Below are 20,826 nucleotides of genomic sequence, written 5' to 3' on the forward strand. Positions count from 1 at the left end.
TGCGTCCATGCCGTTCCTTCCACCGCTTCGGAGCAGTCCTACGCGCCGCCTCGCGAGGCTCGTATAGCTGTAACCAGCCACAGTACTTTGTCCCACATACTGTCCGGACACGAGTTCCCCGTCTTTCGCGAGCGGGGGAGGTCCAACCGCGGGAAGAGGCGGTCGACGATAACCGCGAACATCACGAGGTCCACGCTTGACTCCCCAATGAAAGTCCATGTGTGCAATTCCTGCAAGGAGGACCCTTCCATACGAGGGATGGAGTCCGGCGACGGGAGATGCTCGACATCGACGGCGAAAAGAGAAAGTTGTTCCAAGGAAAGACATCGCTGAGCGAGCGTCACGAGGCCTGTGATAGTCACCAGATGAGCCAGTAGCGGGACGTCGCTGTCGTTGGGGATGATCCACAAGGATTGGAGCTTTGGCCATGCGGTAACGAGCGCAGTGATGTCCTCGTCTGTGACGTCCTGGGGTAGGTCTGGAACTGGCAGTTGAGGAACTCGAGATCACGAAGCGTGAACATAGGCTCCAGCATGTCTGCAAGGGACAAGGTAGGCAGATGTGCGGGGAAAATGTCCGGAAAAAGCTCCATTTTGGTCAGGGTTGCGGGTAGGACGGAGCGCAGCGAGCCGAGGAAGTTCTTGAATGGTTCAGCACCAATCCCGCCTTCGACAGAGATGTCAAGGTCCTCGAGGTGAGGGAGCGACATCTCACGCATTAGCGTCTCGATGTCTTTTGACGACCCTCTCAGTCCTAGCTCCTCCAAAGAATGAAAGCCGTCCCGGATGGTCCGACCGGGGACTTCGCCCTGAAGGCCGATGTCAACCCGCATGGTGTCGAGGTGCTGTAGTGCGGCGAAAATGCCGAGGGTAGCGATGTCCATGGCACAACCGCCGTACATGGTATCGATAGACCGTAGCGCCGTGAACTGCCCAAGTGACTTGAGGTGATCTACGATGATTGGTTTCTTGGCTGCCTTCCCAGTCCGGCGGACCACTTCTGTGTTGCGGCCTGATGGAGAGAATAGAAGGCGGAATAGCTGCTTTATGAGAGCTTCTGATTGGGGAGTTCTCTTAGAGGAATAGAGATGCAGGATCTGCACCGAAGGGGAGAGTACAAGGAGACTCCCGAGGAGACAGCTCATGGTGACCGATACTTCGAGCCGTTCAAGCAGGGGAAGCATAGGCTTGCCATCAAGACGTTGTTCGAGGACCTTCCACGCCAGGGGATCGACGCACCCCCACGATGTGGCTCTGTGCTTGAGTTCGCGCACATGACGAGCGTATCCACGGAAGCGGGACCACTGTGCAGCGCCGATATCGTGGCGTATTTTCTATAGAATATCACCATTGTTAGTTGTGGTATGTCTTATGAGGATGGTCAATCCGGCATACAATGAGCCTCTTCCCACCCGGACGATTCCAAGACTCCAGGAGTCTTACCAGGGGCAGGACATCATCGAGGACCCTCCATAGCACATTCAGGGCACATTCGGACACTAGGCGAGAGACAACTGCCAAGGCTGCTAGTGCAGACCGTACAAGTTTGCGGTAGGATTCGTCCGACGCAGGATCGTCCGAGTAGCCCTCGTTCCATGTCACGTCGAGGTGGGAGACGATTTCGTCTAATAAGTCTCTAGTTGCAAAAACACGCGCAGACATCTGCGAGTGAGTGTCAAAGGGCATGAGATACTGTTGGTTCTGGACTGTATGCCACTGCTACGCTCACCAGACTGCCAGTGGGTTTGTCTACAACTTGTGAAGTTGGGTGTGTCCTTGAAGTTGCGTTATTGTGAGCGCCTATAGGGACACTGAATCTAATCGTGGGAATACAGGACAATAGCCAGCATCCTTACTACTAAATTTACTACGTTACCCTCTTGGCGTCGACCACCACAATTCCTCCACGTTAGCATAGGTGCAGCATCCGGGTTAGCAACTGTTCACTATCTTTGGGTAGGCGTACCGACAATGCTTCACCCTGAGATACTGACATCGAGCCTTTAATTAGACCTCTCGCGCTCAACGCACGCGTCACGGTGATCGCTAATTGGCGTAGTAACATTCTTGTTGCGACGCGGAGGTACTTCCCAGTGAGTCTCCCTGTCATCCTTCCACTTTATTCAGTTGTCAGATGGGAACATGTGGACTCAAGAGACTAACCTAGCATCATATCATTGCTCCAACTCGGTCTCGACATGGCCGTCCAACGCGCCCTCACGTGTCGAGATATCGTGACCGAAATTTTCGAGCGGGTCGGATGCACGCTGGGCGCCCTAGACTGTGATGTGATCTCTGAGATGGATGAAGCACAATCGAGAGAAACGTTAGCTTCTTCCGCTCGCGTGTGCTGGGCATTCTCCGAATCAGCCCTCTCTGTCCTATGGAGGTCGTTGAGCGACGTCGATGTTGTCTTCAAACTCCTACCGTCTTATTGCGAACATCATGATTCAGATGGACGCTACTCTTGGGTGAGTCTATTGCTTAATGTTAATGTCTAGACCCGTCTGACGACGCTTTATACAGTTCATCTCTGAGGAAGTCACGCCAGATCAATGGGCTCGCGTCCAATGGTACGCCAAGCGTGTCCGAGCACTACGCAACATATTTTCCTTCAATACCATGCGCCCTGCCGTATGGGCTCTCCTGGAAGGCGTCCGCGGAGATCAACCACTGCTACCCAATCTATTCTTCCTCAATGCCTGTGTTTCCATCGAAGATCCTTCGGGGTTTATGCACCTGCTTCCGCCATCCCTCCGCACGCTGAATATCACGTTCGATATCCGCAAACCGCTTGAGCAAGTTTCTGCAGCTGAGGCGTCCCTAGTGGGTACAGTACTCCGTGCGATCTCCTCAAGAGTTTCCCATCTCCACGAGTTATACGTCCACGACATGTTACCCTATCTTCCTTCCTCCTCTCTCACCTTCTTGCGGAACTTTCATCAAATGCGCACACTTAGGATCGAATCAGACACATTCGGCTCCGAAGCACTGTTCACTGTGTCTCAGATGTCAAGCCTTTCAGTCCTGGAGGTCGATATCTCTTTGCAGACAGCAACAGAAGCGTTGAAACTCGCGAACGATTTCGGTCTCCTCTCTGAATTACACATCACAGGATCGTTGGTCCAGCTATGCCGGTTTTTCACTGCGACGCATCTCAGAAACCTGCGCCGTCACTCTCAAAATGGGGTCCATCCCGTCAGAGCAGGCCTTTCACGACGCCCTCGTCCGCATCACGGCGAACGTATCCCCGCTTCTCACCGAGATCCGCATCTACCCCACCGGTGACGCCGTCGCAACATCTGCCACTTATACGTCTTCCCAGATTCTTCGTCCTCTGCTGCGCTTCGGCCAGCTCACCGTCTTCGTCATCTTTTTCAACTTCACGAGTGAATACTCACCCAAGTTTGTTGACGACGACATCGCAACCTTTGCTGCTTCATGGCGAAAGCTCGACGACTTCTGCGTCGCAGGGGCCGGTACGACACGCTGCAATCTCACCTTGTCCAGTCTGATTGCATTCGCCCACCACTGTCCCTCGCTGAGATATCTCGAGCTCCCCATGCTTGACATCAAAACCCTCCCACCACAGTCGTCCGTTCCTGGTTTCGCACGAGGTTCCATGCGCCACCTTCACGTGAATTCGTTGGTCGGAAGCTCCGAGGTTAACCTGCTTCACTTTGCGGTCCTCGTGGACAGGCTCTATCCAAGTCTCAACGTGCCACAATTTGCGACTACAACGAGTTTCAAAGCGGACATGGGGAGTGACTGGAACGGATGGAATGCATGGCTCATCACGCAGCTCTTGTTGGGTGCGATACAGCTCAGTCGGGCGCACCTCGTCCCGGATCTTTCGGACGTTCACGTGCTCAGCGCACAGCAGTGAACATGGGACTGAAGGGCCATTAGAGGTGAGTACATGAAAATTCAAATGCTTGCCTGAGCGTATCAGATCCTGATGATTATTTCCACCAATCTAGGAATAAATGCCGAATATTCTGGGATGGCGCGCACTCTCGTTGGGATGAACTTGAACGCTGACTCCGCTGGCCATTATCATCCATGATGTCGAAAAGCGTTCATGTCCGATTCTCCATTTCCAACTTCAACTCGTCTGCGGTTGGAGAGGCAGTGCGGCGTCCAGTTGCTTCAAGGTTGCACCTGAACTGATGCTGTGGTTGTGACTCGTTTCCATGCCTTATCCCCGAATATTGTATAGCTACAGGGCAGTTGTTCTATTTGCAGAACTAGCGCTATTTTACACACGGTATGATAGATAGGTTGCTTGAAGCCTGAAGTACTAGGGCCTACTCTGCGGTTAATCGCATATCCGTCTGGCCGCCTGGATGCATGCGACAGAGTCGATCACTCTCTGCCACAAATCCTTCTCCCCCCGATACGGCCTGCATCGAATGTGACTGGGTATACTCAAGTTCGGGAACAGACGGTCCGTCGCGAGCGCAAGTGCCAGCAGATCGGCCTTGGATTCACCGATGACGTCCCTGAGTTGGACAAGACGGACGCGGGACTGCTTCATGCGCGGAATTGAAGACAGCGGTGAAGGAATTTGGGCCTGGCTCACGTCGACGCTGGTGAGCACGAGCTGTTCGAGGTTGGGGCAGCGCTGCGAAAGGTTGACGACCGTGGAGAACGGGATCGGCTGCCGGTCTCGTGGCACGTCTTGGTCGTATATGATCCACAAGAAGCGCAGTTCGGGCCAGGCGGCGACGAAAGCAGCGATATCGTCGGCAGATGGGTCTTTGGGGTACGTGCGGAACTGACAGGTCAGCTCGTGGATGTGGCGGAGAGAAAGCATTGGCTTGAGGATGTCGGCGAGGCTCAGTTTTGGGGACGTTGGAGTGAACTCGTTTGGGAACAGCTCAAGAGAGGAAAGCTCTGACGGGACCATGCGGCGAACCTTGCCGAGAAACGCCTTAAAGTCTCCGGCATCCATCTCGGTGTCGAGGAAGACCTCTAGCTTGCGTAGAGATGAGGAAGCGACCATATGTATGGCTTTCTCGACTGGACCGGCCATGCCCTTGACCCGGAAACATTCTAGAGCCCGAAAGCCATCGCGAGAAGGCACTTCAGGGGCCATGTCCCTGAATGCGACCCAGGCTCCTAAGGCCTGCAAATTTTCCAGGGACGAGAGCATGCACATTAACGCGTACTGCAAGACAGCTCCACAAGACATCAAATCGATGTTACGAAGCTGTGTAAGAGAAGCCACGGACTGCAGATGATGGCACAGTACAGGAGTTGCGTTCGGGATGGCGGAAGGCGAGGGACTGGGTCGACACAGTGCCGCGAAGAGGTGATTGACGAGATCAGTTGCTTCGATGGTTGGGATAGGCAAGTAGTGACCTTGCATCTTCAAGTCCCGGATGGAGGAAGAGAGTACGAGGAGGCCTGCGGAGGGGTCGTCAGGCATCACGATGACTTTAAGCCGCTGAAGGTGAGGGAGCAACGGTGTCCCATTAAGTTTGTGTATGAGCGTCAACCACGGTGTTGGCTTCATTGAAACAAAGTCCCAGGACGAGGAGTCGTGTTTGAGTTCCCGCACGAGTCCAGCATAACTTTGAAATCGACACCAAGCAGATGCGTCGTGAATCCCTTCGAGGCAAACCGTGTCCTGCGACGTTTTGATTAGCGTCTTCACTGAAGGTGACCATAGTCGACTCACTGAACCAGTAGATGTCTTCTTGGTTGGCACCACCCGCAAGAGCTTCAAAAGGGGAATCAAGCTGTCGAGAACTCGCCAAAGGGCACGGAGGGCGCAGGTAGACATGGCGCGGTTGGCGGTTGCGCAGCCTAGGAGAGCAGAACGCTGCTCTTTCCTCTCCTCAGGGTCTGTGTACACTGGGCTATCGTCCAACGCAGGAGTTAAATGAGAGAAAATCTCCCGGAGAACATCTTCGCAGGCCATGGCACGCTGCGTCGACTCGCATGGCATCCTAGATCGAAATGAACATCATCAACAACCCTGGAAGTCACTGAAAACCGGATGATATTCACGCACATTTGCACTTCGCTCATGTCTGAAAGAAATTGGGAGCAACTTTGGGTTTTCGCTCGAGGTTCAAGTTTTCAAGTTGAGGCTTTGAAATCAATCAAGTACTATTGGTTAACCGGTTACTTACAGCTCTGGCCGGCCCGGACATCCGACGCCGATGCTGGCATGTGCAGGCTTGGCTCTGAACTTCATCATCTAGTTCATGCTGGTTATCTCGTTCAACCTCGCCACTATCACGATGTCTTACTGAGCTCAAGATAGCGTAATAACTACTCCTGCCCAGGCTTACTACATCCTACCGCTGCGGTCGCCCGACAAAGACGCTTTATATTCCCACTCGGAGAATATGGATCCGCAGCCTTCGCGCAGGAGCACCGACGACACCTTACGACCCTCTCACATCGGGTACAGCACTCAGACGCTCTCCGGATACGGGTCGGCCATGTCCAGTTTGCCAGGGAGCGGCGCGGTGACTCCGAGGACGCCCGGGTACGTGGATGGGGAGGTTGGCGAACGAACGGCTCTGCTCGAGGACCGGAGGGACATCAGCGAGGCAGAGGCCGGGTCAGGGAGCTCTCTCAGTGAGTAATCTATTGATTCTCTCCTTTATTTCTGCCGGAAGAGCAACAACTCTCGAACTGCTTGCGCTTGCCGACTTGAAGGAGACTCTCATGCGGATTCTTCCTCAAGTAACAAGTCGGGCCTGGTGTACGAGTCGCGTTGTTGTACGTCGCAAAGCTATCCTAGTACACTCTGGTATAGTCAGACTCTACCCAATTGTGGCCGAATTTTGCGGAATATCTCTTAGGTCTCCGTCCGCAATTACCTCCCCCCACAACTTCGGTATTGTCCATTGTTTCACGCTTACTACGGACATTCACGGGCTGCATGATGCTAATCTTGCACCTTCATATAGATTCTGACGGGCGTCCTCCACTGTGGAGGAGGAAGTCAACATGGGCGAAAGTCCGATACTATATCCCCTCAACAGCATGGATACCCCAATACTCCTTTTCCCTGTACGCAATCGAAACTTCTGCTCCGCACATGCGCTCTGGCTGACAGAACCACAGATTCGCAGGCGACTTCCTCGCTGGTATCACGGTCGCCAGCATGCTCATACCCCAGTCCGTCTCCTACGCGTCGTCGCTGGCCAAGCTCAGCCCAGTGACCGGTTTGGTCTGTGCATGATCTCTCTGTGGGGGAGATATTCGCTGACCTCGCTCCAGTTCTCTGCTGCGATACCCGGCATCGTATACGCTCTTCTCGGAACGTCTCGGCAATTGAACGTTGCGCCGGAAGCCGCGCTCTCCTTGCTCGTTGGCCAGGCAGTCGACGAGATCCTGCATTCCGACCCCCATACACATCCAGTAGACCCGAACGCCATATCTCTTGCGATATCCACTGTAATAACATTCCAGGTGCGTGTTACAGGTGGTCAGGTGACAGGACCGTGCTCAATGTCGCTGCAGGTTGGCTTGATTAGTTTCCTCCTTGGCCTGTTCAGGCTGGGGTTCCTCGACGTCGTCCTCAGCCGCGCACTACTGCGCGGTTTTGTCACCGCAGTCGCGGTCGTCATCATGATGTACGCCGCTTCAATCGTCCTCTTCCCATGTTGCGCTAACAGACCTTGCGTAGAGAGCAACTCATACCTATGTTCGGTCTAACACATCTAGAGCATGTCCTACAACCCAAGTCCACGCTAGACAAGCTACTGTTCTTGATCGAGAACGCCTTCACGCACGCGCACAAACTCACCACGATGATCAGCTTCGGCGCACTGGCCATCCTCGTCGCGATACGGAGCTGCAAGCAGGCGTTCAAGAAGTACTGGTTCATCTACCGACTTCCGGAGGTCTTCATCGTGGTAGTCGTCTCGACGAGTACGTCTCTTCTCCGTCCGTATCTTGCACCTGACTGACCATTCCACGCAGTACTCTCGGACGAGTTCGGCTGGGACCAGGACGGTGTTGAGATCCTCGGCTCGGTGCCCATTAACACTGGGACGTTCGTCCAGTTCCCGCTCCGGAAGATGACGCTCAGGTACCTGCGGCGGACGACATCGACAGCCGTGCTCATCTCGGTTGTCGGCTTCCTGGACAGTATCGTCGCGGCCAAGCAGAACGCCGCGCGGTTTGGGTACAGCATCAGCCCGAACCGTGAGCTCGTCGCACTGGGAGCGGGTAACATCGTCGGCGCGTTCATTCCGGGAACGCTGCCCGCCTACGGCTCCATCACGAGGTCAGTATCAGGACCTCAGAAGTATGGCGATGCGCATTGCAGTACTCAAAGAAGTGGCGTAGGTCGAAGCTGAATGGCGATCTCGGCGGCCGTACGCAGATGGCGTCGCTGGTCACCTCCACCCTCGTGCTCCTTGCGACGTTCTTCCTGCTGCCGTGGCTCTACTACCTGCCGAAATGCGTGCTTGCGTCCATGTAAGTCCGTCACAGCTGTCACTATTACCCCGCCATTGACTGTCATAACAGCATCTGCTTGATCGTCTTCTCCTTGCTGTCCGAGCTACCCCACGATGCCAAGTTCTACTGGAAGTACGTACCTAGGTAACTTAGCAGATGCTGGCGGGGGTGACTGACGTTCAACCAGGATGCGAGCATGGATCGACCTCCTTTTGATGTCCCTCACGTTCTTCTTGACGATCATCTGGAACGTCGAGATCGGGATCGCGGTCAGCGTCGTCATCTCACTTCTGCTCGTGGTGCGGCGATCGTCCCGACCCCGGATGACCATCCTCGTAAGCCCGTTCCGTTTCAGATGCCCGCTTGTGACAGATTGTGGTGTTCGAGCTGCTGACCGGAACGTTCGGCAGGGCCGCATACCGGGGACGGACAGATGGAAGCCAATCGATGAGAACCCCGAGGCGGAGGAGGACGCATCAGGCGTGCTCATCGTGCGCATCCGCGAGAACCTCGACTTTGGTATGTGCAAGTTCAGTGTGCCTATGCCACCCGCACTTACACCCCCTCCACAATCTCCGTGACCGCAGCGAACACTGCACAGCTGAAAGGTGCGTGCCTGCAGATTACAGTGACAGGCTGCTTGCAGTTGGCTTACGGATGTGATCAACATGGGCGCTGATACTGCGCATGTATATGTGGCATTCGACTTTACCCTCAACGTAGAACGTCTGCGGCGCCTGGAGCTCTACGGACATGACAAGCATCACCCCGCGGACGAGCCACACAGGCACGACGCCAATGTGCTCGTCTTCCACCTTGCCGACGTCGACACCATTGATGCTTCGTGAGTCCACCCCATCTCACCCACAGACCGCCACCCACGGTCATGTCACGAATCGCAATACTGACCAATGACGCGTTTGATCTGGGTCGGTCATTGGCCAATCACAGTGCGGTACAGATCTTCTACGAATTGGTGGAGACTTACAAGGTGCGCCGCACTTCTATACTTGATGATAGAGGGCATCCGCTAACTCTCGACGTCGGGCGGTGGCATGCGCAATCTGATGTCGATGCCGATGACATCCTGTCTGCAGAATCGTGGAGTTGGGCTGTACATCACGCATCTCAAGCAGGGCCCGCGCGAGTCGTTCGAGAAGGCGGGTGTTATTGCCCTGCTGGACGAGGACGCCTTCCTCAAGGACGTTGCGAGCGCGATGGCGCGCGTCGAGCAGATGATGCGGGAGAGGGAGCGATGAGCGGAATGGAATCAGCCTCAGAGCCACCCGGAGATCTGGACAGCAACAGGCAGTCCTCTCCATTACGGCGACCCGCCCACACCGCTATACTCACACATCGTATCACTGGTAGCGTTTCGTGCACACTGCACACCACCACACCACCACACTTCTATAGACGACCACATGCATCTGTTCATATTACTTGTATTCACACTTCTTGGGCGCATCGAACAGGCTGAACACGGGTGGGATTCGACGTCGATACTGACACACTGACACTCGCTTGGCAGTTGAGAGCCGTATATTCTCATATATCCTTTGCAGGCTAAGACGGTCGATCGGTGTGGTCTTGTGTGCATGTATGGATGCTCGCCCAAGGCCTTTCAGGCAATGTACCTTCCAGAAACGCCAGAACCACCGGAGATTCTCTACTGCCGCCCCCCGCCCCACGCTGCAGCTTGGTTATGGACGGAACAGGTGGCCATGGGAGGATGTGCCGTCGGGAGTCCTAGCCCTAGCACGCGCACGTCAGAGCTGTCCAACGAGCGAACCACATTGGCTCCTTAGTTACCGGACAGATGTCCTCGACGATCGCCCATGCGGTCTTTCTGGGACAGCCGAGGGCTGCCGGGGAACAAAGATGAGATCAGGCATCGGGTGATGCAGCGTGCGGGCCTGGCGGAATGCGGCCAGAGAGTCGAGACGGCGGAGAAGAGGCAAGGCACAGAAGCCTCCTCAGGCCAGTGTGGCAGGGAGGCTGGAGCGCGCCGCATTGGTCCCGGGCTGCGGCGAAGTCGTCGGGAACCACAGCGCCATGCGGTGATATCAATGTGAGCGTGTTGGCTTGGCGGGATGCAGCGTCGTGCACTCGATGAGGACTCGAGGGTCGAGAGAGGACGGGGAACTTCTCTGGGTACTCGTACAGATATTACACGCAATATTGTGAGTGTCTATAATCAGACAATGCTTGCATCGCATACACATGTTTTTGCGCGCGATGGGAGACGCTGCGTGGCAGGTCCAGGCGGGTCATAGAGGGAGGGTGTGGATGCGGAGAGTGTAGGTAGGGGAAGGGGCTGATCATGGACTCTAATGTACACATGGCGGGTGAGTCCAGAATAAACAGGGTATGAAAAAATAAGCGGGTTGGCCAGCAGTGAATAGGTTAAAGGCAAACGACGAAGAGCGAAGGGTAGGAAAGGGTCCGCGGGCCAATAAGAAATGCAGAATGGAGGTACGAAAGCGAATCGAACAGCGGGAGGGGGACAGGGTGGAAGGGGGGAGGGTTGGGAGCGACCGAATGAACTCCGCGCCGGACGGTAGCAAGCTTTCCTGTGGTTCTCTCAACCATAAACAGCCCAATTGTCTCAACGACGCCCGCAGACGTTATGAAGACGCGCGGACTGGCAGAGGAGGCAACGGTCTTCGTTTAGGTTGGCTAGAGATCCCGGCCGAGTGGGGCGCCTGCGATAACGCGCGGCCCTTCTCGGTAAGAAGTGATGCCCACGAGACGGACTGGAACGCAGATACAGGTGCGACAACAAGGCCGGGCACCCGGTTGGAGGACGCGCCGTGGAAATGCGTGGTGTGTGTCACGTACCCGTCGTGCGCCTCGTCTTCTTGGAAGAACGTGACGGAGATGACGGGCGGGTCAAACCGACTGTCCTTGTACGAAGGAGGAGACAGACTCGAAGGCGAGGGAGTGTCGACAGGGGAGGAAGGAGCGGTGGACGCGGAGTCGTTCGAATCGAAGGAGAAAGAGCGCGTGCTCGGGGTTGATGTGTAGAGGTCGAAGATGTCGGAAACGGCGGGCGACGAAGGCGAACAACTTGCAGAAGAAGAAGGCGAGGATGAAGATGTCGAAGGGGACATGTCTGAGAGATGCGAAGCGATGGAGAGGGCGGGCGGAGGAGAGAAAACCTCGAACTCCGTCTCGTCCTCGCTCACATCGAAGGGGATCGCGCTGGGGAAGAAGCGGGCACTTGCGGAGGTGGAGCCACTAGATGCATTAGCGCGCTCGACGTCGCTGAAGACGATCTCGTCTTGTGTAGAGTCCCATTCTGCCGTGAACGTCCATGCTGTTGATGAGGCTGGGGGTGTCGAACCGACGACAGGGGAGTTCGGCAGGTTAAGGTGTACCCCACTCAGAAGAGCTACCCTTCTCCGCATCTTCTTCACGCTGGGCTGAGGCACAGAAACAGCCTATAAATGTGCCTCTTAATGAGCGCTCGTGTCTCGCAGGGCACAGGAAAGAGCACCGCTCACCTTGCCCTTGGATATCGCTGAAACTGATTCGACCGCTGGACTCGGGGGGTTAGACTTCATGTCGAGAAAGTCCAAAGCCGGCGAGTCCGTCATGCTCCTGGCATACGCAGCTCCACCAAACGGGAGCACGGCAAGCTTTGGTCGCACAGCGGCCATTTCACGCGAATCCTTAAAACCTAGTCCTCGAGGCCCGGAGGCTGGATGCGCCGTGGGCGCGGAAAAGGGAGAAGCGAAACAGGGTGAACGAAAGGGAAGACACAACGAAGGTGGGTGGGTCGCTGCGCTTATGTGCAGGGATATGTATGTCATCGAAGAAGAAGGGAAGCCGCCATGGGGCCGTCGAACGTCTGCGCGATGATGGAGACCGCTGCCAATGATTGACGTGGTAGCGAGGGGAGAAGGATCCATCGTACAGCGAACTCGACGGGGCAGGATCATCTAGCCAACCACTCGGTATATATCGCTATTGGTCGCAGCAGCGGCCACGCCTCCTAAGGCGGGAGATGATATGGAACAGCCCTCGTGAAGTGATCTGCAGTCTCGGGCAGTCATCAATCACATTGAGCGCGGCCCGGACGCATTTGACATATCCGGACACTGGGTACCAGTCTGTACCAGTGGACTGGTCGAGGATGGTCGGCACGTCGCGCGGATCTGCAGGGCCAGGCCCACGCTTTGACAGTTGCATGTTGGGTGTAGAGAATTGAGAAGGTACCGACTCCCATGCTGCACAGCACGGACGAGGTGAGGTTGCGGTTCGCCTCGTACGCATCACGCGACATGGATCGGTCGCCAACCAATCAAAGGCGAAGGATGCGGGCCCATCATCAACCACCCTGGAAGAGGAAGACGACCATCTCCCCTGTGCTATTAGCCGCATGTTTCCGAACATTCCGCCATAGCACTTACCCGCGACTGATTCTCCAACGTCTGACGGAATGCATGGACAGCATGATGTCGTGGGGAGCACAAAGTCTAACGAGAAGGTGGAGTAGGAATCGGGCGTCTGGCTTCCAAGGGGAAGATGGTTGTCGATCAATCGTTTGGCAATATTGATGGATCTCGCCACTAGCCGCTCGGGGGTTCGGACTCGAATGGGGCTGGGCAGCAGAGCTTCAAGTTGCAGGTCGAGATGGATATAAATCGGTGCTGGGAGCTGTTCAAACGCACTACGGTATAGAGTATGGTTGCTGACCGGTGGTCGAAATGAATGCGTCCGAGGCAGGAGAACGCCCCAGCTCTTGTGAGGTTCAGAGTCTATCGATGGACTCGCACAGCCTCGAGAAGGAAGAAAAGAACCGTGTTCGGAAAGCCAAAGTCCGTCGCAGGGTCAGACAAAGTGTCGATAAGTGGAAGGGCGACTGTCGGCTACAGAGAGTTTCGCCGAGCATCGCTCATTACGCAGCGCAATGGCGGGCGACGCGTACGTCTACTAGCAGCAGACGTTACTCGGTCGCGCAGCGCAAATATCAATGGGGTACACACCTATTGCCAACTGCTCAAGCACTCGATTCCGGCACCCGCTTCACTCCGTGACGCTGGATAGTGTTCAACAGAATCCTGCAGTGATCCACGCGGTGTGTCATCTCAAATCCTATTCTCGCACCTAAAGCCGCATGCCCGAGCGCGCGCTCGCACCCAATCGCCGCTGTCTCTGCAGTCTCCCCAACAACACGCCTCCTGACGCCTCCGCCATACCAATCAGGTCGCTGAGCGCATGTAGCGACTGCCCGCCGAAGCACTCCCTCGTCTTCTGACTAGAGGACTTGGGTTTGGGCACTATCGGTGGTTGGTACTTCGGGTCGCCCGGAGGGAGCTGCCCGTTCCATACGCCACCTCCGATAACCCAGGGAGGAGGGTAGACGATGTTGCTGTTCGCCAGTGTCATCAGATACAGGTTGCGTGTGACGTGATGGGGCAATCCTCGAGCGACTGCAGAACTATACAACAACGACAGGGTCTTGTCAACTAATGACCGATAGACGTTCATGCGTAGGATGCGACCGGCCCCGGAGGGAACGAATGTTGAGTATTGCATACAGGGGAAGGGGGAAGCGGATGAAGCCATCGGAAACGGCAAGTTAATGGAAATTGAGTCGGTCAGCCTTCGGATCAGCCGTTGGAAATATTACAGACTGACCTCGCTTCTCCCATTCAATGAGCCAGTGTGTCAACGCTGGACGTTGTTCTTGAGGAACATCATCGCGTTCCAGCTGGCGCATCACCGCCGCTGCTTGGGAAAACGCCGGACGCCATGCTTTGCGCAACAGCGACGTAGCCTTAGATTGTGAGAGTACCGAAGCGGCGGTGGATCGGAGGAACAGTCGGTACAAGCTCAGGAAGCTTGAGGGAAGGGTAGCACCGTCCCTCGAAGCCGAGTATGAGCGATGCCAGGTGCGAGCTAAGCTGGGGCGGGAGCCACACAATGGCTGGGCCCGCAGGGAAAGCAAGGTTCGCAACGACCCTTCCATGGTGGACGTTGCTCGGACTGTGAGGTGGGTAATCTCCTCAAGTTAGGACTATGAAACGCGCCTAGTGTGCAAAAAAGTTAATTCGTGCGTTCTGCCTCGGAGATGCACACGGTACAATACTTACAGCCTTGCGGGCAGGGTCAACGGACCGTTTACCTGGCGGATGATACCATCAAAAAGGTACGACAGTGGACTGTGATCAACAGGCTCACCGATACTCAAGCTTGTTTGTAGTGTCTTGGTATCTGGATAGAGCGGTATCGTGCGCCAGTAGAGGATATTAATTGCTATTTTCTGAGGATTAGACGGAGGTCGATGGTCATGGTATCGAATCACGCTGCGCTCAGGCGCGCTGGCAGCTTAACGCCCTTAGGACCCCGGGCACAAAACACAGACTCATGGGTCTCCGAACGGGTTACAACCCTTCTACAACAAGTAGAAATTACACTCAACCTTTGAATAGTTCGTTGGTATCAAGTATGATGGACTTCCTGTTGCTGCGATACTTACCCCCGCGAGCGAGGAACAGACGGTGTCTGGGGTCTCGCTACCTCTTAGCGCTGAAAAGGATTTCCCTCCGGCATCGGAAGGTTTGCTACACAAACCACATCAACGCCATATGAACCTCTTCGCAACTCATTCTTGTACTGACCAATACTAAACGTGACAATGTCTACCTTTCTGCGCTCCAGCATCAGATCGTCTTGAGAGGCTGCGGCCACGAAAACAACACCCAGTGGCATACTGTGCCAGTGATCGATATCAGATTGCCTCATGCCTCAGGCTGTTCGTCGCCAAACATGCATCCATATCATGAACAGGTGGTCTTCACCACGCCAGACTGGAGGAACAAGAGTCGAAGTATCTTGTCTACCATCGAATTATCCTTGATCATCTTTACCGTGGCTCGAACCAAGCAGGTACTGGTGCCTCGACAGTGCTCAAGCCTCATCTCATCCCCTAAAACACGTAAGGTGTGGCATGCATTTCAACATAACATAGCACAGGTGCTGACTCGCTTCTGAAGGCGTACTGAGGCTATATGCCCAAGACATCTGGAGTCAATTGGTTTTCGTCCCCGATTGCCCACCCTCATCGTCATTCTGTAGCATTTATCCGTCAGTGCACCTTAAAATCGTTTGTATGGATGGTAACGAATACCTGGGCCGATACCTTGCTCGAGCCTGTATCAATGACCGGGAGAGGGCCATTGGAGATCGTAAGCCTCGTCAGCTGGACGCGACGGGCCTGTAGGATCACAGCTTCGTCGCAGCTGTTCTCCCTGGAGATGATGTTGCGGTTGTCGTTCTCCATGGTGGGTGGTAGAAAATGCATAGGGACTCCATTTGGGGAGCCATTGTCCTTTATACTGCGCACCGCTTTGTCTGACCACACTTTGGCCGTCAAGACCACACTTGGGCGGACCGACCCTGGTCAAAGCTGTGGCGAATGCAATGTAAGGTCCCGTTCATTGCCGCATCTGTGCATTATCGGCTGATTTTTCGGGTCAGGGAAAGTCGGAATGTCAACCTTAGCAGGCGGTTTGTGCCGCCACCGGTAGCGTGTTGGCCAAAGCGCGAAGGCTAGACCGTCATTGTCCATGGAGGCTTACGTGGCCTACTAACGCTTTTGCCTGAGTGGCGGTTACTTCTGTATATATAGCGCCTCCCGAGCTCTCGGAACTCTCCGCCCAGCTCCCCAGCTCGCGAGCCACTCCTCACTTCATACCTCCCCAGTTCAGCGTAAGATGGAAGCTCAGCTCTATGAGCGTGCGGTCAGGAAGGTTTGTTCTCGCCATTTCGCTACGCTGCGTCCGCGTTCCTAGACTGATCGCGCTCATTGCTTCAGACGTTGCGGGTGTTCATCCCCAGTGTGTCGAACGCGGACGACGATGAGGAGTGGCTGGATCCACTCCCTTCTCCACCACCCCCGACGCCGAGCCACGCGCGGCGAGAGGCGCCGTACGATATGCAGCGCTTTGACCCGTTCAGAGTCATGGTACGTGCGCTCTTTGCAACCCTCCGGCACAAAGCTCATGCGGTTCCTCGGTGCCAGATGGCCTCGTCGACCCCCCACTTCACCTCTCCCACCTCCCCAGAGTTCGCGATCGACTACCCAAAGCTGCCCGACTCCCTCACCTTCCACTTCCCGGCCCTTGACGAGGCGGACTCGGACCACAACGACTCCACGGAGACACACCCCGATGAGGCGGACGACCTGTTCGCAGACACGGAAGACTTGTCCCCAGACTCCTCCTTCGAGATCCCCACCCCCGCCGACCTCTCCGGCGACTTCAGCACGACGTTCCACTTTGGCGGCGCCGATGAAGAGGGCGAGTATGAGATCGACCGCACCATCCTCCGGCCCGCGGGCAAGCACCCCAGGTTCGACCTGTCCGGCTCGCTTGCCAAGCTCGCGACGCGCTCCACCGCCACCCTCCGGACGATGTCCAGTTTCACCACGTTCCCGCGCTTCTCCGGAGGCTCAATCTCTGGCGAGTCCGACACAGAGGACACCACCTACGCCGGAATCACTGCCCCGCCCGCCTCACTCCTCGCCTCTCGCCGTCCTTCCGTCGCTACGGGAGCCACGCCGCTCTCGTCCCCCGTGTCCGCCGCCGAGGTCGTGAAGAGCCTCCGCAAGCTCGCGTCGTCCCTGGAACTCGGCTGTGCGGGGCAAAGCGTCGAGAGGCACTTCGAAGAAACCGTCGATCACTACGAGAGAGCGTGGTCGCACGACGAGCCGATCGAGGTGCATGTCGACCGCACCGAAGCACTCCATTTTGAAGACGACCGCTTTGGCTTTGGCTTCCAGGCGCGTCCAGACGGGGTTGGGCTGTACGCTGACGTGTGAGAGGAGCCCGAATGCACACCCTTGGGCCTCCACGGACCGTCGTCAAGGCACCGGCGTGGACGGGGGCGAGAACGAACTCGCGCAAGGAGACCTGGACCCTTACGAACGCTATCAGTGTATTTGAAGGTTAAAGGTAAGTGAGCATTGTATCAGCCCGGAACTGTTGCATTCTCGGTGCTCTTGTTTCTTTTTCACCATCTCCCTTTCACGTTGCATCCATATACACCATCGCGTCTGCACACTATGACATCATCTCATCTCATGCCCCCCATCACGAACATACATACAACACTCCTTTCCACTCCGTTATCATCAGAGACAATACATGTGTTTTGTGCCCCTCACCATCCCACCACGACTTGTACGCTTGTCTGCAGATAGCATCAATTGCATTCTTTCTCGTCTGTGCCTAGCCTTTGCGCCATGATCGGCGCACCTACCGCGTGGGTGCGAGACAAGGGCTCGAAACAAGACCGATCGCGAGGCTCGAGACAAGAATTCTAAGCGAGACGCAGTCGGACAACGGATGAGAGTAGCAGAAAGATACACTTATATATTGCGAGAACGAACGGACGGCGATGTCAATACTTAGTACCGGGGTGATCGACGCAGCGACAACAATAACAACGAGGGGCAAGGCGAGAGACAAGAGACGAGCAAAGTCCGCAATTTCCTGTAACTGACTGAGTGAGGGGAGGTGGATACGTCTGGTGCCACGGATCATGTATCAATGTATGTGCTATGTACCAATGATGACGGGGATGATGCGACAGAAGAGACGAGAAGTGGGGGAGACAGTGACGGACGACGAAGTAGGCAGGCTGATGGCAAGAAAATGGGAATTGATGATGATGCGTACATACGGCTTTGTCGAGGCAACTAACTACTACAGAACACAGGAGGACAGGAAAAAGGGAAACAAATTCGAAACTGCGATGTCGTCGTCACGTCAACATGCAGTGAGAAATGGAGATGACCTATGCAGGAACACGGGCTGCGGTCAGATGCGCCACGACGGTACATTGCAATGTGGCAGACTCACCGTACAGCCTATTGCCTGCCCTTTGCATCATAGAACGCTTGAGCGGGTTGCAGCGGTGCGATAGGGACCATCCCGTATGGAACAGCCGCCGGCATCACGCCGAACGACTGATACATTGGGTACATCCCTGGCTGGTATCCCATGGCCCAAGGCGCACGAGCAGAAGGGTACTGCATCTGCATATATGCAGCTGGCGCAGGGGCATACGGCGTGGGTCCATACGGCGCATATGGCATCGGAGGCGAGTAGAGCTGAGGTACAGGAGGAAGAGGGTGTGATGTGGAAGCGGGGGTGGGCGGCATGAGGCTCGTCGTCGACGACGCGGGAGAGAAGGTAGAAGCGGTTGAGGGAGGAGAAGCCGTAGACGAGCTGCTGACGGACGAGCGCTTATGCCCGTGCTTGTGCTTGGGCTGGGACGCAGGCGTCGGACTGGCCTGGACAGGTGCCTGGATGATCCAACCGTCGTCAGTTACCAGTAAGCTTGAGGACGGAGCCTTGCTCACAATCCATCCGTCGTTGTCTTCACTCTTGCTCGCCTCGGTGATCAACGCCGTAAGGTCGATGTCCTTGGACGCCTGCTTCCGATTCGCCTTCTTCGCCTTACGTCCGCCCGAGTTGCCAGACCGTAGACGGTCCACAATCTCACGCGTCTTAGAGTTGCGCGAGCGTGAGGAAGGCGAGCCGTCGTTGAGGAACGCGGGGAAAAGCGCGGTAGAGGCACGACGCGGGGTTCCACTTCGGGTAACGTTGAGACTCTGTGTGAATCCAGAGCCATATTCGTCCGTCTCTTCGACATAGAACCCATTCTCGAGCTTGCGTAGCGGCGGTACGGGCGCGGAACGCGCCTCCTTACGGTCCGTGGGTGGCGTGGCGTTCAGTGAAGGGAAGTGGAAGTTATATGTCGGAGATGAGAATGGGGAATCCGAAGAGCCGGAGGAAGACGTAAGAGGGGGCGTGGTGGGCTCTCGTGACTCTGCACGGTGAGGAGTGGAGGGAACAAAGTCGAGAGCACTCGAGCTGAGCTCGCTGTTCAGGAGCTTCGAAGGGAATGGCGAGAGGACGCCGGGGGAGGCAGCGACTTTGCCGGAAACCGCGCTAGCATAGCTCGGTGTCGCCTTCGTCGCTTTCGGCGTCGAAGGAGGCGGGTCCGACTCGACCGACGCTTCAGAGTCGGTGAGATCAGGCGCGCTCTCAATGTTGTCAAGATCCCACAGCGGGACCTCCGGGGAGAGCGAGTCCACCTCGGGCAGCGAACCCTCGACAAGGATCCCACCGAACAACTCTCGCACCTTCTCATTCCAAGCGTCCGTCTCCGCGGTATGCTCAGAACAAGCAGGACGATCGTCCTCGGGGAACGCGAGTGCGGTGGAAGGAAGAATGGCAACTTCGACCTCGTACCGTTTGAGAACGTCCTCTGCCGCCTGCACGCCACTGAGGCCGGTATTCAGATCTACATCCGCCTCCGCAGCTCCCGCGGCATTCAGAGCATTACCCGGCACCTTCCTTCGTCGTCCGCGAGCCAGGTGGTCGTGATAATGAGGGGGTCGAGGGTGAGCGGGCTTTGTCTTGTAGGTCCAAGAGATCGCCCGGAAAGACGTCTTCCACCAATCATCCTGCACAATCTCCCAGTCCCATATCTCCGGGGTGTCCTGGCGGTCCTCCGGCGTGTCCTGGACAAGATCAGCGTTCACCATCGGCGATTGTGAGGGGACTGTGGCGGATTGTAGAAGGGAGCTGGATGGGGAGTCAGGGGAGTGCGCGGTGGCGATTGACCGACCGCGACACCCGCCTTTCAGTGTCGTCTTTGGTGCAAAGGAAGAACAAAGAAGATTATCGGCTTCAATCACACATGCGCAGAAGTCGTGGAGAAAGGAACGTTGTCGTCGTGAAGCAAGTTGGGGAATGCGGCGCTTAGTCATAGCCTGTAGGCGTCTCAGGGCCAGTTGGGGTCATTTCGCACGGCTTAGCCTAGAGCATAGGCCAGCAACGTCTGGATCGTACACGAAATTGCTGGAAGATGTATGGAGATCACAGTGAGGAAGGTAGTAGGGGAGGGGAGGGGGGACACGAGAAGGAAGGAAAGAACAGCGGCAGGGAACGCAATGGTGTATCTGCCACCAGGCGAGTAGGCGGAAAGGATAAATGTTGCGTGCAAGGACCATTCATGTCGCGGAGAGGAATGGGGTGAGATAAACAGATACGGAAGATAACGGATGAGGTACGAAAGAGGGATGAAGTACAAAACCATAGAGCACAGCGGAAGGTCGACTTACACCCACGTCCTCATCCCACCGCGCCGTTAGACTCAATATCCTCAACTCATGCTCTGAACCGCAACCGTCTCCAGAACGTCCTCATCTCCCAATTTGATGTCTTCTGCCAACTGTTCTTGATCGTGGTGTGAACGTCAATCGGGGCAAAGCGCGTGCAGGATAAGTTTGGGGCATTGGCGGGTTGTCCTTCAAGCGAAACCGGATGTTGGTTAACTTGAAAAGTCACGAAGATGCTTCCTTATGTTCCGGGAA

General features: G+C 55.8%; 9 protein-coding genes across 9 annotated transcripts; 3 read left to right on the forward strand and 6 right to left on the reverse strand.

The window, feature by feature from the left end:
• Positions 1-270: 270 nt before the first annotated feature.
• On the reverse strand, positions 271-957 carry L226DRAFT_537460 (uncharacterized protein). Its single transcript, XM_067681326.1, has one exon. The coding sequence runs from the start codon at positions 899-901 to the stop codon at positions 359-361; it is 543 nt and encodes a 180-aa protein (XP_067532599.1). The 5' UTR covers positions 902-957; the 3' UTR covers positions 271-358.
• A 938-nt stretch (positions 958-1,895) lies between these two features.
• On the forward strand, positions 1,896-4,340 carry L226DRAFT_615046 (uncharacterized protein). The gene is made up of 6 exons (XM_067686721.1): positions 1,896-1,955; positions 2,011-2,092; positions 2,167-2,470; positions 2,526-2,825; positions 3,115-3,910; positions 3,980-4,340. Exons 3-5 carry the CDS (start codon positions 2,198-2,200, stop codon positions 3,883-3,885), a joined length of 1,344 nt encoding a protein of 447 aa, XP_067532600.1. The 5' UTR covers positions 1,896-1,955; positions 2,011-2,092; positions 2,167-2,197; the 3' UTR covers positions 3,886-3,910; positions 3,980-4,340.
• Positions 4,303-6,035, reverse strand: L226DRAFT_615047 (uncharacterized protein; the record flags this gene model as incomplete). Its single annotated transcript, XM_067686722.1, has 3 exons — positions 4,303-5,631; positions 5,683-5,953; positions 6,019-6,035. 3 exons carry the CDS (start codon positions 6,033-6,035, stop codon positions 4,318-4,320), a joined length of 1,602 nt encoding a protein of 533 aa, XP_067532601.1. The 3' UTR covers positions 4,303-4,317.
• Positions 6,036-6,193: 158 nt separating this feature from the next.
• On the forward strand, positions 6,194-9,918 carry L226DRAFT_537462 (sulfate anion transporter). The gene is made up of 15 exons (XM_067681327.1): positions 6,194-6,593; positions 6,929-7,031; positions 7,086-7,191; positions 7,242-7,433; positions 7,485-7,597; positions 7,651-7,895; positions 7,947-8,253; positions 8,316-8,447; positions 8,499-8,561; positions 8,617-8,764; positions 8,840-8,948; positions 9,017-9,037; positions 9,153-9,273; positions 9,381-9,420; positions 9,527-9,918. Exons 1-15 carry the CDS (start codon positions 6,359-6,361, stop codon positions 9,686-9,688), a joined length of 2,097 nt encoding a protein of 698 aa, XP_067532602.1. The 5' UTR covers positions 6,194-6,358; the 3' UTR covers positions 9,689-9,918.
• A 1,138-nt stretch (positions 9,919-11,056) lies between these two features.
• Positions 11,057-12,244, reverse strand: L226DRAFT_467564 (uncharacterized protein; the record flags this gene model as incomplete). Its single annotated transcript, XM_067676074.1, has 2 exons — positions 11,057-11,872; positions 11,936-12,244. 2 exons carry the CDS (start codon positions 12,242-12,244, stop codon positions 11,057-11,059), a joined length of 1,125 nt encoding a protein of 374 aa, XP_067532603.1.
• A 1,297-nt stretch (positions 12,245-13,541) lies between these two features.
• L226DRAFT_573401 (uncharacterized protein) lies at positions 13,542-14,003 on the reverse strand (the record flags this gene model as incomplete). Its single annotated transcript, XM_067684845.1, has 1 exon — positions 13,542-14,003. The coding sequence occupies one exon, from the start codon at positions 14,001-14,003 to the stop codon at positions 13,542-13,544; it is 462 nt and encodes a 153-aa protein (XP_067532604.1).
• A 2,100-nt stretch (positions 14,004-16,103) lies between these two features.
• Positions 16,104-17,670, forward strand: L226DRAFT_537465 (uncharacterized protein). Its single transcript, XM_067681328.1, has 3 exons — positions 16,104-16,189; positions 16,255-16,404; positions 16,462-17,670. The coding sequence occupies exons 1-3, from the start codon at positions 16,154-16,156 to the stop codon at positions 17,257-17,259; spliced, it is 984 nt and encodes a 327-aa protein (XP_067532605.1). The 5' UTR covers positions 16,104-16,153; the 3' UTR covers positions 17,260-17,670.
• Positions 17,671-18,309: 639 nt separating this feature from the next.
• L226DRAFT_467608 (uncharacterized protein) lies at positions 18,310-19,995 on the reverse strand (the record flags this gene model as incomplete). The annotated part of the gene is made up of 1 exon (XM_067676079.1): positions 18,310-19,995. The coding sequence occupies one exon, from the start codon at positions 19,993-19,995 to the stop codon at positions 18,310-18,312; it is 1,686 nt and encodes a 561-aa protein (XP_067532606.1).
• Positions 19,996-20,157: 162 nt separating this feature from the next.
• Positions 20,158-20,695, reverse strand: L226DRAFT_160840 (uncharacterized protein). Its single transcript, XM_067672532.1, has one exon. It carries the CDS (start codon positions 20,547-20,549, stop codon positions 20,265-20,267), a length of 285 nt encoding a protein of 94 aa, XP_067532607.1. The 5' UTR covers positions 20,550-20,695; the 3' UTR covers positions 20,158-20,264.
• Positions 20,696-20,826: the final 131 nt, after the last annotated feature.

This window comes from Lentinus tigrinus (genome assembly GCF_003813185.1).
Source record: "Lentinus tigrinus ALCF2SS1-7 unplaced genomic scaffold L226scaffold_25, whole genome shotgun sequence".
Lineage (NCBI taxonomy): Eukaryota > Fungi > Basidiomycota > Agaricomycetes > Polyporales > Polyporaceae > Lentinus > Lentinus tigrinus.

Coding starts and splice junctions, on each gene's coding strand:
- L226DRAFT_537460 (XM_067681326.1), bottom strand. CDS start 901: ATGTACGGCGGTTGTGCCATGGACATCGCTACCCTCGGCATTTTCGCC.
- L226DRAFT_615046 (XM_067686721.1), top strand. CDS start 2,198: ATGGCCGTCCAACGCGCCCTCACGTGTCGAGATATCGTGACCGAAATT. Junction 2,471..2,525: donor CAGATGGACGCTACTCTTGG/GTGAGTCTATTG, acceptor CGCTTTATACAG/TTCATCTCTGAGGAAGTCAC. Junction 2,826..3,114: donor CTGCAGCTGAGGCGTCCCTA/GTGGGTACAGTA, acceptor TACACATCACAG/GATCGTTGGTCCAGCTATGC.
- L226DRAFT_537462 (XM_067681327.1), top strand. CDS start 6,359: ATGGATCCGCAGCCTTCGCGCAGGAGCACCGACGACACCTTACGACCC. Junction 7,192..7,241: donor TCAGCCCAGTGACCGGTTTG/GTCTGTGCATGA, acceptor ACCTCGCTCCAG/TTCTCTGCTGCGATACCCGG. Junction 8,254..8,315: donor GCCTACGGCTCCATCACGAG/GTCAGTATCAGG, acceptor GAAGTGGCGTAG/GTCGAAGCTGAATGGCGATC.
- L226DRAFT_537465 (XM_067681328.1), top strand. CDS start 16,154: ATGGAAGCTCAGCTCTATGAGCGTGCGGTCAGGAAG. Junction 16,190..16,254: donor ATGAGCGTGCGGTCAGGAAG/GTTTGTTCTCGC, acceptor TCATTGCTTCAG/ACGTTGCGGGTGTTCATCCC. Junction 16,405..16,461: donor TTGACCCGTTCAGAGTCATG/GTACGTGCGCTC, acceptor CCTCGGTGCCAG/ATGGCCTCGTCGACCCCCCA.
- L226DRAFT_160840 (XM_067672532.1), bottom strand. CDS start 20,549: ATGGTTTTGTACTTCATCCCTCTTTCGTACCTCATCCGTTATCTTCCG.